The following is a 14,870-nucleotide window of genomic DNA, read 5'->3' on the forward strand; positions in this document are numbered from 1 at the left end:
ACGCGCAAAAACGTGGACATTTCTATCTTTCTTGCCCACATTCAGTAAAAAGTTGCCGAACATCATTTACCTTCACGAAGAAGACTCGTTTAGAGAAGCAGCAGCTTCCTCTCCTTCTCTGTGTCTTTGCTCCGCTTTCAGTCGCTCCGCCGCGTCTCGGGGTTTGGCGCGCGCTAAGCCAGTGTGGCGCACGGGACCGGTGGAGGCTGGGGTTCCACTTCGGCTACGATCCAAGGCAGCAGTGAGCGCGCAGCGCGAGGCACGTGGCAGATAACTCCACACGCCACCTCTCCTCTTCAGGTGTGCGGAGGAGAGGAGAGGGGGAGTGGCTGCGTTCAAGTGACGTGTCAAGGTTCAGGACAAAAGAAACGCTGAGGAGCCCACGCGTGAAGTTCACTGCAGATGTTTGTTTATACAATTTTATTTATTTTGTCTTTTATTAAATATTTTTAAATAATGAAAGACTTCAGTAGGCTGGTTTTATAATGCCATTTCTAATAACAGCTGTTATGTTGTTTCTATCAAGGCAGAGTTGCAAACTAATGACAAGCAGTGCACAGGTGGAAATCCAAGACAACAAACTACACAGATGACTATTATTTTATTATGTTTCTGTCAAAATAATATTCTCACAGCTCGCAGTTGCTATGACAACTCAGAAAATAAGCTTGTGAAACTAAAAGATCAGTAGAAGGAAACAAACAAACAAACAAACAAAAAAAAAAAAACAGGCTCATTTCTTGTTTAAATTCAAATTTCCATTTATCCATACAGTAATGGACCATGCAAATTAGTAACATCTGTTTTGTTTTGACATAGATATAGATTTATCACAAGTGTCTTCACCTGTGATCCAAAAGTTTCTTTAATTCTAAAAGACATTGGAAAACTTTAACATTTCAACATAAAACATGTGGCCGTGTGTTGAAGGGGAACAGTACAGATTTATTGTGTTGCTCTTGGGATAAATGCAGCACAAGCCGTCTCTCCATATGGTTATTCCTTCTGTGCATGTGTCTGACTAAACACCACAGCCAGTCACAGGCAGGAGTGAACAAAGAGACAGTCATCAGCTTGGCTGTGATTTGGCCTTCACATAACTGCTCAGAGGCCTCATTGGAATGCAGTCAAACCCAAATTACTGTTCAGGTCTGAATCACGACGTCTTTCAGAAGCTTATTTTTTCACACATTTTGCTCCAGCAAGCAAACATACTGTGACCTCCGCTGTTTATTTCCTCCACTTTGGCAATGACAAATCCACATGACTGAGCATATTCATGGCACCGTAGAAGAAATTCTGGACATTTTCTGATCAGTAAAGTTTTCAACATGCAGTTGGTGAAAATGAAAAAAAGAACCATGTCCAAAACAATGAACAGTAAAAGCAAAGGTAACCGCTGGACACACGTTGCAATACTTGGAAATTTAAAACTTAAAAAGGTGTTATTATAATATTGGAGGATATTACAAGACTTTAAAGTTTGGGTACTTACAGTATATAACATAAGTTATACAGTAAGTAGTCAGATCTAACTTTTTTTTTTCTAATTTTTTTGCTGAATTCTGGTTTTAATGAAGTTGCTGGGATGTAGCTGGACCTGTATTTATTTATGTGGAGAACTCAGTTTGGTTTTATCATTTCATAGACTTGCATGCAGATGCATTTTGTTTGCTCCATGAAAAAATATGGTCGTTTGCCCAATAAAAGGTTAAGGACCATCCCTCCCACTTGCATGATAATAAGACAAATAATGATAATATCAACAAGATCACAAACCTTGAATTAAGTGCTCAACATTTGGATAGATTGTTTATCAGATTGTATTTATTAATATTTATTTATTTACACACCATTAATGAGCATACCAAGGGTAACATGACAGTTCAGTGTCTTATCCAAGGATGCTTCCACTCATGTTGGATCTGGAAATCAAACCATTAATCCTCGGATTGGAATCCAACAAGACTACTTCCTCTGCCAAGGCTGTTCACCATGAAGATCTAAAAGCAGACAAACTCTGACTGGATGCTAGAAAAGTCTGCCACTGCCTCCAATAGAGAAAGTCAGTTTATCCTATGAGGGTAAACTTAATATTTTCCAGCAGGGAGAAGAAAACGGCATCGCTGTGTGGGTGAAGTGAAGTGGAAGGACATGAGACTTGAGGGCAGAAACTTTCTAAAGCATTTAAAAGTTAAACACCATCATCTGCCCACAGGAATTGTTCATGTGCTGGGCCATGCAGCTCCTTTACATTCAATCTGCCTCAAATTCCATCTTTTCTCAGAGACAGATGCAAATCCCAAATTTTATCAGTAATCGCTGTTAATTACAATCGTGCCCAAACCGAGTTGAAAGTTCAACCATACAAAAGATATTATGACATTAGTACTACAAGCATGATTTTCTTTCTTTCTTCCATTTTCTTCATACAATTCAAAATAAATAATTCAGTTTCTGTTACAGACCAAGCATTTAATATTTATTCACAGAGATGTATCAGGCTGCATCAATAATGCATCTGCTTTACTTCAGGCCAGAAAAGATTTTACAACATTATGCAGCTGACTTAGCTCTACCTAACAGTTTGTGTGTGAGAATGTTTGTCTTGAAAGTAATTTGCACCTTGAAACATGTGTAGTCACTGTTCAATAAAATCCCCCACAGGTTGTTGCCGGTTTCTTATGCACAGAAATCTATCTATTTTTCTTTGAAAATTACTGCCTGATCTCCAGTATAGAACATGTAGAAGTGAAATTGAGTCAACTTAAGCCATAATTTATTTTATTTTATTTTTTTTTACAAAAAGTTTGCCTTTTTTTTCTCTTCACCAGTCAATATATATATATATATATACACAAGTGATACAATAAATAATACCTTTGTTTATACAGCCCTTTTCTAAACTGTTACAGATAATAAAATCAACTGGAAACAGTATGAAACACTAAGACTTTCTAGGCTAAAATTTTCTTAAGTAAATAAATAACTTTTGATTCTTTTAAAATTATTATAAATTATTATAGCTATAACAATAACAACAACCATAAAAACAGTGTACTAACTATAATAACAAGGCTTTATGTATAAAGACCTTCGTAACTAAGTTACAAAGCTTATTACAGAAAAGAAGCACAAGGCAGTCCAGCAGCAGCTGACTACAATTTATGTATTATTGGGAGGAATGGGCCAGTAAGTAAGAGAAATATGTTGGGGCAAGGACTTTGAAGATGAGCCAGAAGATTTTTATCTTGCTAATACTTTTTTTTATTTTCTTTTCACTGGTAATGAGTCTTGCTGCAGTATTTTAAATTGATTGGAGATGCCATAGGATGCCAGGATTGATACTTAAGTACAATGGATTCAGGTGAAAATCGACAAAAGCATGTATAACCTTTTGTATGTCAGCATTTGAAAGAAATGAAGTGATTTTAGCCACTGTCTTGAGCATGGGGGGAAAAAAAAGAGAACGAATCTTTAATAACAGTTTTGACCCAAACATAGAGAGCGTGATCACAATCAAATAAAACTCTAAGACTGTGAACAATTTGGATGATATCATGTGAAATGTAAGAACTACAAAAAATTTATATCAGATTTTTATTTTTTTGTTATTGAACCTCAAAAAGTACACAGTTGATATTAGAAATGAAATACAGTCAACATATAAATGACTTTGCTGAAGCTTTATTGTTTTTGTTTTTTGTGATGCAAATTGATGTTTGAATATGAACATCATACAACCACAGAGAGAATAAGTGTGGTTTTTAGAGGTACTGTCAAACTAAATAAGGCCATTAAATACATGCAATTTAAAGTTTTCTCTTTTTCAAGATATTATGTTTAAGCCAAGTGCTTCAAAAAATAAGGATAGTAATAAATAATATTAAAAATATTAAATAGTTGCACAAGTGTTGTAAAACTTTTCAAACTATCTCATTAATCTGAGGCTTCTCTTCAGACACTGGCTGCCTGCCAGCAATGAGTTGTAATTATGGGCCTCTATTTGAGGACACATCAATAAGATAGATGAACTCTATCAAGCGATTTGTGAAGGACTGAGGAGTATCCAAAATGATGTAGACGCCAAGGTTGAAAGTAATAAGTGTGAAACTTTTTGATGATTAGTAAGGACTAACTGTGAGAAACTGATCCATATTTGTATGTGCCTGTTGGGAGGTTCACTTTTAAACATTCCTAATGTATGAAATCATATCTTTTTCATGTTTTCCACTTCTTTTAGAGCAATTTCTACATTATATTCTACATTAGCAGTTTCCTACAAAATCTTTTAGCTCAGAAAAAAACAATCTGCATAAAATTAAACCATAACTTACACAGCAACAGCAGCCAATTGTAAACGGCTGGTGTAAACACAGAAATGATCAGTGAAGTTGGTTTTTATACGAATAAATAAATTTATTCAGTTCATCAGACACATTTTTTGTGTATGCATGTATTCCATGAACTATGGAGCAAATTTAACACACCTGAACAAGTATGCAAAGTAAATCAAAATGTTTCATTAAGAGCACATCACCTATTAAAGCTGCTGTTGTCATTTTAATCATTTAAGTAATAGAAAAAATATCTCACATCGCAATATAGTAAATTAATGTGCAAAAGATGTAAAATTGCATAAATAACCTGCAAGAGTTGCAAGAATTGTATAACAGCTGGGTCCGACTGTAAAAATATTCCCTTATCTGTGAAGCTAGACATTAATATACTTTCATATAAAAAGTTGTGAAAATGAAACTATTAAGTGCTGCATTTCCTCTTAAAACCAGTATGTGAAAAGAAGTCGAGCAGAGATTATATACTGTCAGTTAGTCGCGTTATGGGTTAGTAATGCATCTCAGGATGAGTCACTGCTGATGACTTTTGACATCAGTAAGCACCATACTATGTCTTTCCATCACCAACACCCTGCTTCCTTCAAGAGGAATTGAGCTCAAGCTGTAAAAGTGGAACACAGACGAGCAATGAAATCATCTTCACACAAGCTGAGAGCTTTGCATATGCAAAAACACACATATCTAAGGCACTAATACATGCCAGCACCCACATTAAATACAGGTGAAGAAAATAGACACATCTGGGAAAAGACATCCTTCAGACAGATCTTTAAAATGCATAAATCACTAAGTAATAGCAAGAAAAGACTTCTTTCATACAGTAGAGCAGTAGTATCCAGCTCCAGTCCTTGAGGGCTGCAATCCTGCAAGTATTAGTTGTTTCCCTCATCCAACACACCTGAAATTAAATGCCTCTCCTCCACAGCTTGTTGTCAAGTTCTGACCAATCATGTTGGTCCATCGATCCGATTCAGCTGCTGCAGCGGGAAACATCCAAGAGATGCAGGACAGCCGAACTTCCATGACTGAATTTATACACTCCTGCAGTAGTGCCAGCTCATTCATTTTAGAAAAGATAAAAAAAAAGACGCATAAATAAAGGCTTCTTTTTACCCTTTATTTATTTGCATTATCATACATTAGGTACAAATGACACAATCAATTACAAGGTTAAGTAGCTCAGACTCATTTTAAAGGTTTCAGGCTGACAAGGGAAATAAGCAAACATACACCATTTGCAAAATACAAGATTCTTTCTTTTACAGTCTCTGTAGATATCTAATATATTTACTCTATGTAGGACAGGGCTGCAGAGATTATCAACAAACAGAGAGGAGCTTGTGAACACGTTGCTGTGTCGGTGCAGATATAAGGCATTCTTGCACATAGCTGATACTGCTGATCCTGTGCCCGGCACATAAAGGAGGATAGCAGTTTACTTCAACTCTCAGAACACAGCATTTAGTAATGACTAACTACAGAGAAGAAAGTTGTAAAACATATTCCTTCAAAGAAAAAGACTGTAGGAAGAACTGATTAACAAAGAAAACCCTCTTTCACAACCTTACATGTGTCATTTTATCCATATACAATTTCCTGAATAAATCCCAGCAAATAAAATGGTTCAGTTCAGCTTAAAAAGTTTGCAGGCATCAAACAGAATGGAAAGAAAGTAGAACAACAAATAAATTTGGCTAACTCTTTTCCCTTGGTGCAAGAACAGGACCCAACAGAGAAGAGGAAAGAGTGACATTGATGTTATCTCTGGAGAGTAAATTGCTGAAGGGAAATCAACTGCTTTCAACATCTGGGATTTCACAGCGGAAAAAAAAAAAGAGGAAAAAAAAATGTCGATAAGGTGATGGATTGACTTGGCCCAGGCACAGAGGAAGGAAGGATGGGTCAGTGTGACGAGGCACAGGGGTAGTTCAAGCCATCATCGTTTATCCTGACATTCATTTGACTGAATCTAATTAATCATCTGCTCACTGTATCCCCACCACCCCCATCATCCAGCAACACCTTTTCATACATTTAATTACTAATTCACTATATTATGCAATCAGTGATAGGCACAGGAAGGTAAAGGTAAAGCAAGCGAACACAGAAGGATAAATCCAGTTGTTTTGTTTGTTTGTTTGTTTTTTTCTTTTTAATGTAAAGGTCATTGTCATCAGTAAGAAAGACATTTTTTTCTGCCTGAAACTTAATTTACATTCGCTTTAACTGCGAGAGATGATCAAACACAAATAAATAAAAACTGTAGAAATGAGCATGAAAGCTATTCAAGAAGACCTAATGAAGTAAAACTGAAGAGGGTTTAGGTCTGAGCAAAAAATAGTAATTTCAAAAAAAATATGTACAGGAAATCTGTAAAGCTGGGAAAGGCACAGTAGGGAGGAGAATCAATCTATTTTTTATGCCCACACTGTGTGTTATAACAGACTGAAAACACAGCAAGTCAACAGATTTTCTGTTAAAGGGTAGAAGCTAGACTATTCTGCCACAGGGCATAGTCACATACAGAGGTGTTTGACAAAACCATTGTTGAGGAAAATCTTCAACCTGTACAAGGAATAGTTTATTTTCTGTAAACTTTATTGTAGATGATAAATGAATTGATCCACAACATTTTCTTTTGTCAAAATCCATATGATCTGGTAATAGGAACAGGAACATTAACTAATGTGCACAGAAGCTAAAAAAAATTAAACTGACTGGCACTGTTAAGGGTACTGACACGATCTGCGTTGGTATACTAATGGCAGCATGCTACTACAGGTTCAGTGGCCAACCGAGATGCCGCCACAAAAAGTCATCTGTGTGACTACAGCTAGTGCAAGGCTGCTTTTCGGGTTCTGTTGTTATTCAGGTTTGGCACATGCAAAAAGTTGTAAAAGACAGGAAACACAGTGGGAGAGTGCAACTTGTGGCCAAAGACACAGATTAGCAGTGATTGCTTTTGATACCAGTCAGCTGACGTTATATATTCTTTGAAAAGTTTCCATGTTTCTTCAATAAAAACAGGAAAAAAAAAAAGTTGACAGAAAATAAATGAGAGGAAAAAAAAGTCAAATTTGATCATATAACATGCAAAGCTGGACACATATTCATTATTTATCTTTGATAAATTTATTTTTTTCATTCATATTATAAAATAAAACCCACTGTGAGCAGATCTGGAGTGTTCCAGTCATCCTCAGAGAGATGCCAGAGGAATCTGGATCCATACAGCACTTCAACAGAAACGATCAAGAACCAGCAACAGTAACTGGATCTCCTGGAGTAGTTACCATTTACTTCTTAATTAACTTTAATAAATGTCAATTTTATGTTGTTTAGCCCCTGAGGATCAGCAATCTGAATCGATTTGGCAAACCGCTGATGTTTTTAGACAGAATTCACTCACTCGACAGTGTCAGAGCAGTTGTATTTCATAAAAGTTGAACTGGTTTCAGATGAACATTTTAATGATAATTATAACATTTCTGAGAAAAGTTTGTCCCACTTTTCTTCAATAACAGTTTAAAAAAAGAAAAGAAAAACTGTATTCCAAGAATCTGGTCTTAACCAACATGGATAATTCCTCTCAAAACCACAGTTTTGAGAGGAATTAGCAAACTCTTCCCTTCAACGTCTGACTTTTTAGATTTTCACTTTCACATCCTTGGAGATTCAGACCTTGCAGCATGCAACATTTAGCAGATCGCATGCATGAGAGATGCTTACCAACAGCATGCAGACACAGAGGGAAATTCAATGGCTAGAAACGCATCCAAACAAGACAAAATTAGAATCAACTAACAAACAAACGACAACAATGATGAAATAAACAAAAATAAAATTAAAAAAAAAAAAACAACAAAAAAAAAACATCTTGATACATCTGACAAAACAAACAACACAACTCGCTAGCATTGGACTAAACTAAAACCATCCAGCTGTCACACAGCTGAATTGTACTGGGTTAAGCTCTGGGTGGTGAAAGTTTTTACATACAACATACAATTATTGGCTTATCTAATTAAATGTAATAAAAGCACATTCATGTGTTGGTATAAAAATGTAACTTGCTATAATAATTTTTTTCTTTAAATAACTCAAAATTATTTACAAAGAAGTTAGACATTAATTGTTTTTTTGTCACATTAAAATAGTAATCTGATTAAAAATATGTATGAGATCACAAAAAAAAAAAAAGAGAGGAGAGTAAAAAGAAATCTCATTCTAGATATAATACAGAACCAAGAAGGGAAACAATAAATGATTTACTTAAAAAATGATTTTGCTGTCTCCAAAGAAAAGATGTATTTGTTTTCATGGCAACAAAAAATGACACTGTCATGCAACAATGCATTGCATGGTCAAAATGATATGTTACAAAATGTCTTTACAGATGTCGTAAGGACATTTTGTAAAGGTTTTGTAGTAGTATGTGTAGAATGGGCAAAAATTTGCGATTAACACTAACATATGTTAAAACAGTTACAGTTTGACTCCATGGTAGACAGAAGCATCACTGACACTGCTAAATGAAGCTGATTAAAGATCACAGGATGCACAGTGCTGACAAAATGAATGAAGATATGAAGAAACATACAGTCTGCAGCTCAATAAGGGCAAGAAAATCCACTGTTTGAGTTCTATTTTTCAACAACTAAAGTTACCTTTGATAAGTTAAGTTTTGATAAACTGGAACTGATGATTTCATACCTTTGAGTCTCATATTCATGCCTCAACAGGATGCATTTCACCACATACCTGCTCCTCCTGTACTTGACTTGCAAAACAAACAAGAAGTTGAGACTTGCTAAACTAATTTTATGTTAAAATGTAATTTAATATCATTAATGTGAAATGAAATGAGAAGAAAAATGTAAACATGATACAGGAAACATTGAATCACAAAGTGCTGTTTCAACACCTGCACCACCTTCATATTTGGCTATAGCATCTACAATGCCTCACATGTGTTTTGTGTTACGATTACTCACAAAAGGTACAAGTTGTTATCCACCAATTCCATCTATGGAGAGCATTTTTTATCCACTGAGATTTGTAAACAGATTATTATACTCTAGTCTTATATGGCTAAGATTAATAAAGCTACAGAGACAGAGGGCTGCTTGTGTCTTTGTGGCTTGGATTATGAAGACACATCCCTCTGCAATGCAAGCTCATTATTACTCAAAGAAATTCTGTTCTGCAGAGGCCAAGAACCAATCTCATCTACCCAATCCATTATCTATATTAGCAAAAGTATCATACAGTTTAAATATGCATGCCCGAGAGTCATGCATATGAATAACACCAATACATAAGAATCTATTGTGGAGCTTGAAACTCTAGTCAGATGATGATGGTTGGTTAAGAGGATGGCTGGGAACAGGAAGGTTCTTAAGAAGCTTTACCACCCCTCTCATTCGTTGCTGATGACTGCTGGGTGCATAAACTGTGGGTTGATGAAAGAGAAGCCAGCAAACTCCGCCTGGTCAATGTTGGCAATAACCAGCTCATCAGGTGGTGTAAGCTGGGGCTGCGTGCGTGTGAAGAACTTATCGAAGTTCTCTGCCCCTTTTCCACACTGCAGAAAAAAGACACAAACAAGAGAAAGATATTTACACATCAAAGCATGTGTTACAACAAGAGAAGCAAAAACAGAAAGAAAAAAAATGAGGAGCACAAGCAGGATTGTGCAAACTGCCATTCTGTGACGGCCGATTCACAGCATCTCAGAGAGAGCGTCGGCCATTGCATTCAGCAGAAACTATTTCAACTTTCTGGAATTTCTTAGCAGATAAGTGTAAAGCAAAAGACACTCATTCTCATAATAATCATAAAACACCATTCAATACTGCCACGGCCTTGACAGGTGGTAGAGGGAGCAACATTTGCAGTTTTCATGTGTCCAACATGCTCCCTGTTTTACATAAAACACCTTGTGCCCGATCCCTAACGTTTTCCATTGCCATATGTGGTAGGAAGTCATTAAATCAGAATACATGCTCTTATTCTCATTCACTCGAATCACAATGCATCCCTCTGAATACTGAATTAACATCTGCAGATGGAACAGCAATGCAGTTTCAAGTCAACACTACAAATTGTCTCTGTGGCAGAAAATGGTGTCAGCACCTCCACCATCAGACACTATGCTTCCACTGACCTCATAACCCATTAGTGTTCAGATCCTCCATTATGGCTCTAATAAGAGATGTACTCCTAAAGTTCATCTTGCACATAATAAAATTTATCAAAGTGAAGCAAACAAATTAAGATGTAACAAGGTCAGAGAAAGGTTTGTTTGCGGTTGGTGTATTTATGAGTGTAAGAAACAAGCTGTCAGTATGTGATGGGCTACATCACAAGTAATTCCTTTTGTATAATGATGCAATCAAACATGTAGAAACGGATCATGTCACATGCTGAAAGTATTAATGCCTCAGAGAATTTCTCAGCGGAGGAAGGCCATGCATATTGATGTTCTTGTACTTGATATGAACACATTTGAATGTGAAAAAAAAACATGGAGGCATTTACATGTTGAAAATGTATGATTTATATTGATTTTAAATGTTATTTTCTTGGGGAAAAGCCTTACCAACATTTGCACAAATTAATAAATCATATTTAAAGGCACAGCATGTAACTAATTTCGTTTTTTGTTAGAAAGAATCAAGTTTGCTTTAATAAATAAATAAATACATAAATACATATTTTACCCAAGTCAAATCACAGTTGCGTTCAAACAAAAGTGTTCTCGTTGCATCAGTGAATGAGTTATTCATAAATACATAGGTTGCCTTGCTGCATCGGCATCATTGATTAGGGTAGCTGAGAGGGGATAAACTTGTCCCATGAAAGGGAGGGAAAAAAAAAACAGTAACCATGAGAGAACGAGAGTCTACATTGGCGTGTTTACCAGATGGAGACAATTCATGAGGGAAGGAGTCATGATGTGGAGGTTGCAGCTTACTGCTGGACAGGTGAGCTAATTCAGTGTATGAGATGACATTATGTTAGAAACAGGGCAGGTAGTCCAGCAATTCCATTATTCTACCGTTTGAGTTGGATAATTTACTGTTACTTGCTATATAAAAACAGCAGAGATGCTAATTTGTCGTTTAGCCTACAGTGGAAAAACTTCGTAGCAACACTATTCAGTTGATATTACTCTTCACAGAAGCCGTACCAGCAGGCGACCATGTGCTTCTTTCACTCCTATTTTCTGAGAGATTAAACTCAGAATTCTGATTTGAACTTCTGTTAAAGCTTTGTCACTTCTGTTGGTAATCTTGCTCAGAGAATTTTTTTTTTTTTTTTTTTTTTTTTTTACTCGGGGTAAAGTGGTTCCTCGTCCTGATTGTAGTCTCTACATTTTGTAATCATGAACAATAAGAAAAATAGTTAGACCCTTCAGTTTCCTGTAAATCTGTAAAAACTTTAACCAATCCAAATGTTTGGGCCGAAATGGAGTTGTTAATTTCTTATATTCTGTAAGCTTCTTCTCCCGGCTCACTCTTGCAAAAGCCAAAATGTAATTATGTTGTGTTCATAATGACTATGTATGAGCTCTAACATTTTGTGATGGTGAAAATTCTTACTGGTACATAAACAAAAACCTACAAAGGGAGAGCTATAGAGCCAAAATACAAGTTACTGACTGTGTGACACAAAAAGGATGTCTATGCACACTAGGTTAGGCTAGACTAGTGTGAAACATTCACTGCTTAAGACAGACAAATAAAAAGAAAATAGTTGTTCTTTGAGGATGCGTAGAAATCATGGGATTTAACAGAGGAGACAGCATCGGTCATTACACATCTTCTCCTCCTTGTTTTTCAGTCCCTTCCAATCAGCTGTAAAAGTGGATGTTTGGGCTGTGTGACCCCACAGCCAGCGCTGACCTGGCTTTGAAAGCCTAGACCAACTCATGACTAATGGGCCTTATCAACTCTTGTCCTACATTCCTTTCACAGACATGACGTTATTACTGGTTTAGTGTGTGTATGCTGCTATTTACTGGTAAAGTGTCACTGTGTATATCAAAACCAGACCAACCTTGTCAGATGATTTTATAAAGATGAACACGACGCAACACAAACACATGAAGGCACTGACAGCGATCTGTCTAAGGTAAACATGTTTGCATGCAAAGTTTTTGACTGGGATTGTTGCCACCGGCAGGTGACATTTGCTCCAAGACACAATCATCCTGTCAGAGGGGGTAGACAGCAGGACACACACTTTTACGATAGAAAACGAATGTGCCTCTCCACATTTGTGTTTGTGTGATGTGTGTGGGCTCCGAATGTGCCCTTTTCTCCTCACAGAATACAGCTTGTAGGTAATTGCCAGCATCCTTCAACTGCTGTGTCTCTCTGTCCACTTGTCTTCTTCTATCCATCACTGACCATACATCGCTCAAGTGAAGCAACACACTGTTAAATCTGACTTCAAACGACAATGTCCAGCACCAAGATGTCCCTTTCTATAAAGCAAAAGCTATTACTCTTTGTGACATCAGGCTGCTTCTCCCAGGCAAAGCCTCTACCAGTTGAGTACACAAACCACATGTGGATTGAAGCTTCAGCTGCAGAGCGGGCGGGTCAGAGGATTTGATAAACATGCTTAATTTATTCCAATTTGTCTTTTTGTTTAAGGGAGCAATGTGGGACTATTAGACTTGTCACAGAGGTTTATATCAACAACTTGTTGTAGAGAGAGGTAAGAAATGGCAGAAATACTTCATACTTGTTGTCATTACACAAAAATGCTGAACATAGACTGTAAACTATTTCATGAGAGCTGTTTTGAAAAGATAAAAGGATTAAAAAAGCTTAATTCAACAAAAAACACATGGGAAAATAAGGCTTGGCATGGTAACTTGCCCTTTTGGATTCCTAATTCTGTGATTCAGCCAATCTTTTCTGGGTGAAACTAAGGTTAGTGTGCTGTTGATACAGCCTCCCATAAACTATGACACAGTGTCCTACATGAGTTTTTGACCTACTTTCTCTCATCTTTAATCTTCCTCCCCTTCTCTGCACATACAACTAGACGCGCATGCCTCTGCACTCAAGGATATTAAAAGAACACTCAGCTACTTGGGATGATAAATGAGCAGCTGCCTCCATTATGGTTGTGCCAAGACATACACACTCTATCTTTCTCTGTGTCTTTTTCTGTACTTCCCTCTCCCCATAAGCGATGGCATGCAAAGCTCTTTAGTCTTATCCATGCCTGAACATGATGCTTCATTTATTGAATTATTGTTTTTCTTTGTCAACATAAGTGAAAAGCTCACAGGAGGGGAATCTATCTTCTAACCTTGTGTTGTTTTTTTCTTTTTCTCTTTTTCAAAAGAGTGTCAAAGTAAAGGTTTCTTTTAATGCTTTTCAGGCTTCTGGAAAGCAGTATGACAATGAAGTTTTTCAACTATTTAGATTTAAGCAGCTAATTCCATGAGTTTAGGTTATGACTGAAGTACACAGCAAAGATGAAACATCTCTCCATATTTTTGTAAAAATACAAAGAGATAAAATCAAGGTTTTAACTGAAAATATTGCAACTAGATTTTACATGTCATTATCACCAAATTTTAAACCACAAATATTTATTTGAATAGTTTACATTGATTTTTTTGGCTAAATCTGTAATCCTAACCTCATTTCTTTGAAGATTAATGTATTAGTACTGGATAAAAAGAAATAAAGTCAAGGGCACAAGGCTAGCCACACAAACATGCACGAATACATACATACATATATACGCAACTTAAAAAAAATAAAGGGAACACTTAAACAACGCGATATAACTCCAAGTCCACAACACTTCTGTGAAATTGAACTTTCCACTTAGGAAGCAACACTGATTGACAATTAATTCCACAAATGGAATAGACAACAGGTGGAAATTATAGCAAGATACACCCAATAAAGGAGTGGTTCTGCAGGTGGTGACCACAGACCACTTCTCAGTTCCGATGCTTTCTGGCTGATGTTTTGGTCACTTTTGAATGCTGGCTTTCACTCTAGTGGGAGCATAAGAGGGAGTCTACAACCCACACAAGTGGCCCAGGTAGTGCAGCTCATCCAGGAAGGCACATCAATGCCAGCTGTGGCAAGAAGGTTTGCTGTGTCTGTCAGCATAGTGTCCAGAGCATGGAGGTGCTACCAGGAGACAGGCCAGTACATCAGGAGACGTGGAGGAGGCCGTGGGAGGGCAACAACCCAGCAGCAGGATCGCTACCTCCTTCTTTGTGCAAGGAGGAACAGGAGGAGCACTGCCAGAGCCCGGCAAAATGAGCGCCAGCAGGCCACAAATGTGCATGTGTCTGCTCAAACAGTCAGAAACAGACTCCATGAGGGTGGTATGAGGGTCTGACGTCCACAGGTGGGGGTTGTGCTTACAGCCCAACACCGTGCAGGATGTTTGGTATTTGCCAGAGAACACCAAGATGTATGTGTATATATATATATACATATACATATATATATATATATATATATT

At 36.9% G+C, this 14,870-nt stretch overlaps 1 protein-coding gene across 2 annotated transcripts in view; it reads right to left on the reverse strand.

Annotated features, from left to right (window-relative positions):
* Positions 1-5,490: 5,490 nt before the first annotated feature.
* The window catches only part of prkcaa (protein kinase C, alpha, a), a 135,444-nt gene continuing 126,064 nt past the window's right edge, over positions 5,491-14,870 (reverse strand). For both annotated transcript variants that reach the window (XM_079265224.1, XM_079265223.1), the window contains one exon: positions 5,491-9,942. In XM_079265224.1, the coding sequence (XP_079121350.1) occupies positions 9,778-9,942 (165 nt within the window). In that variant the 3' untranslated portion in view covers positions 5,491-9,777. The remainder of the gene's footprint in view (positions 9,943-14,870) is intronic.

The sequence above is a fragment of the Telmatherina bonti genome (assembly GCF_933228915.1).
Source record: "Telmatherina bonti genome assembly, chromosome: 3".
In the NCBI taxonomy this organism is placed as follows: Eukaryota; Metazoa; Chordata; class Actinopteri; order Atheriniformes; family Telmatherinidae; genus Telmatherina; species Telmatherina bonti.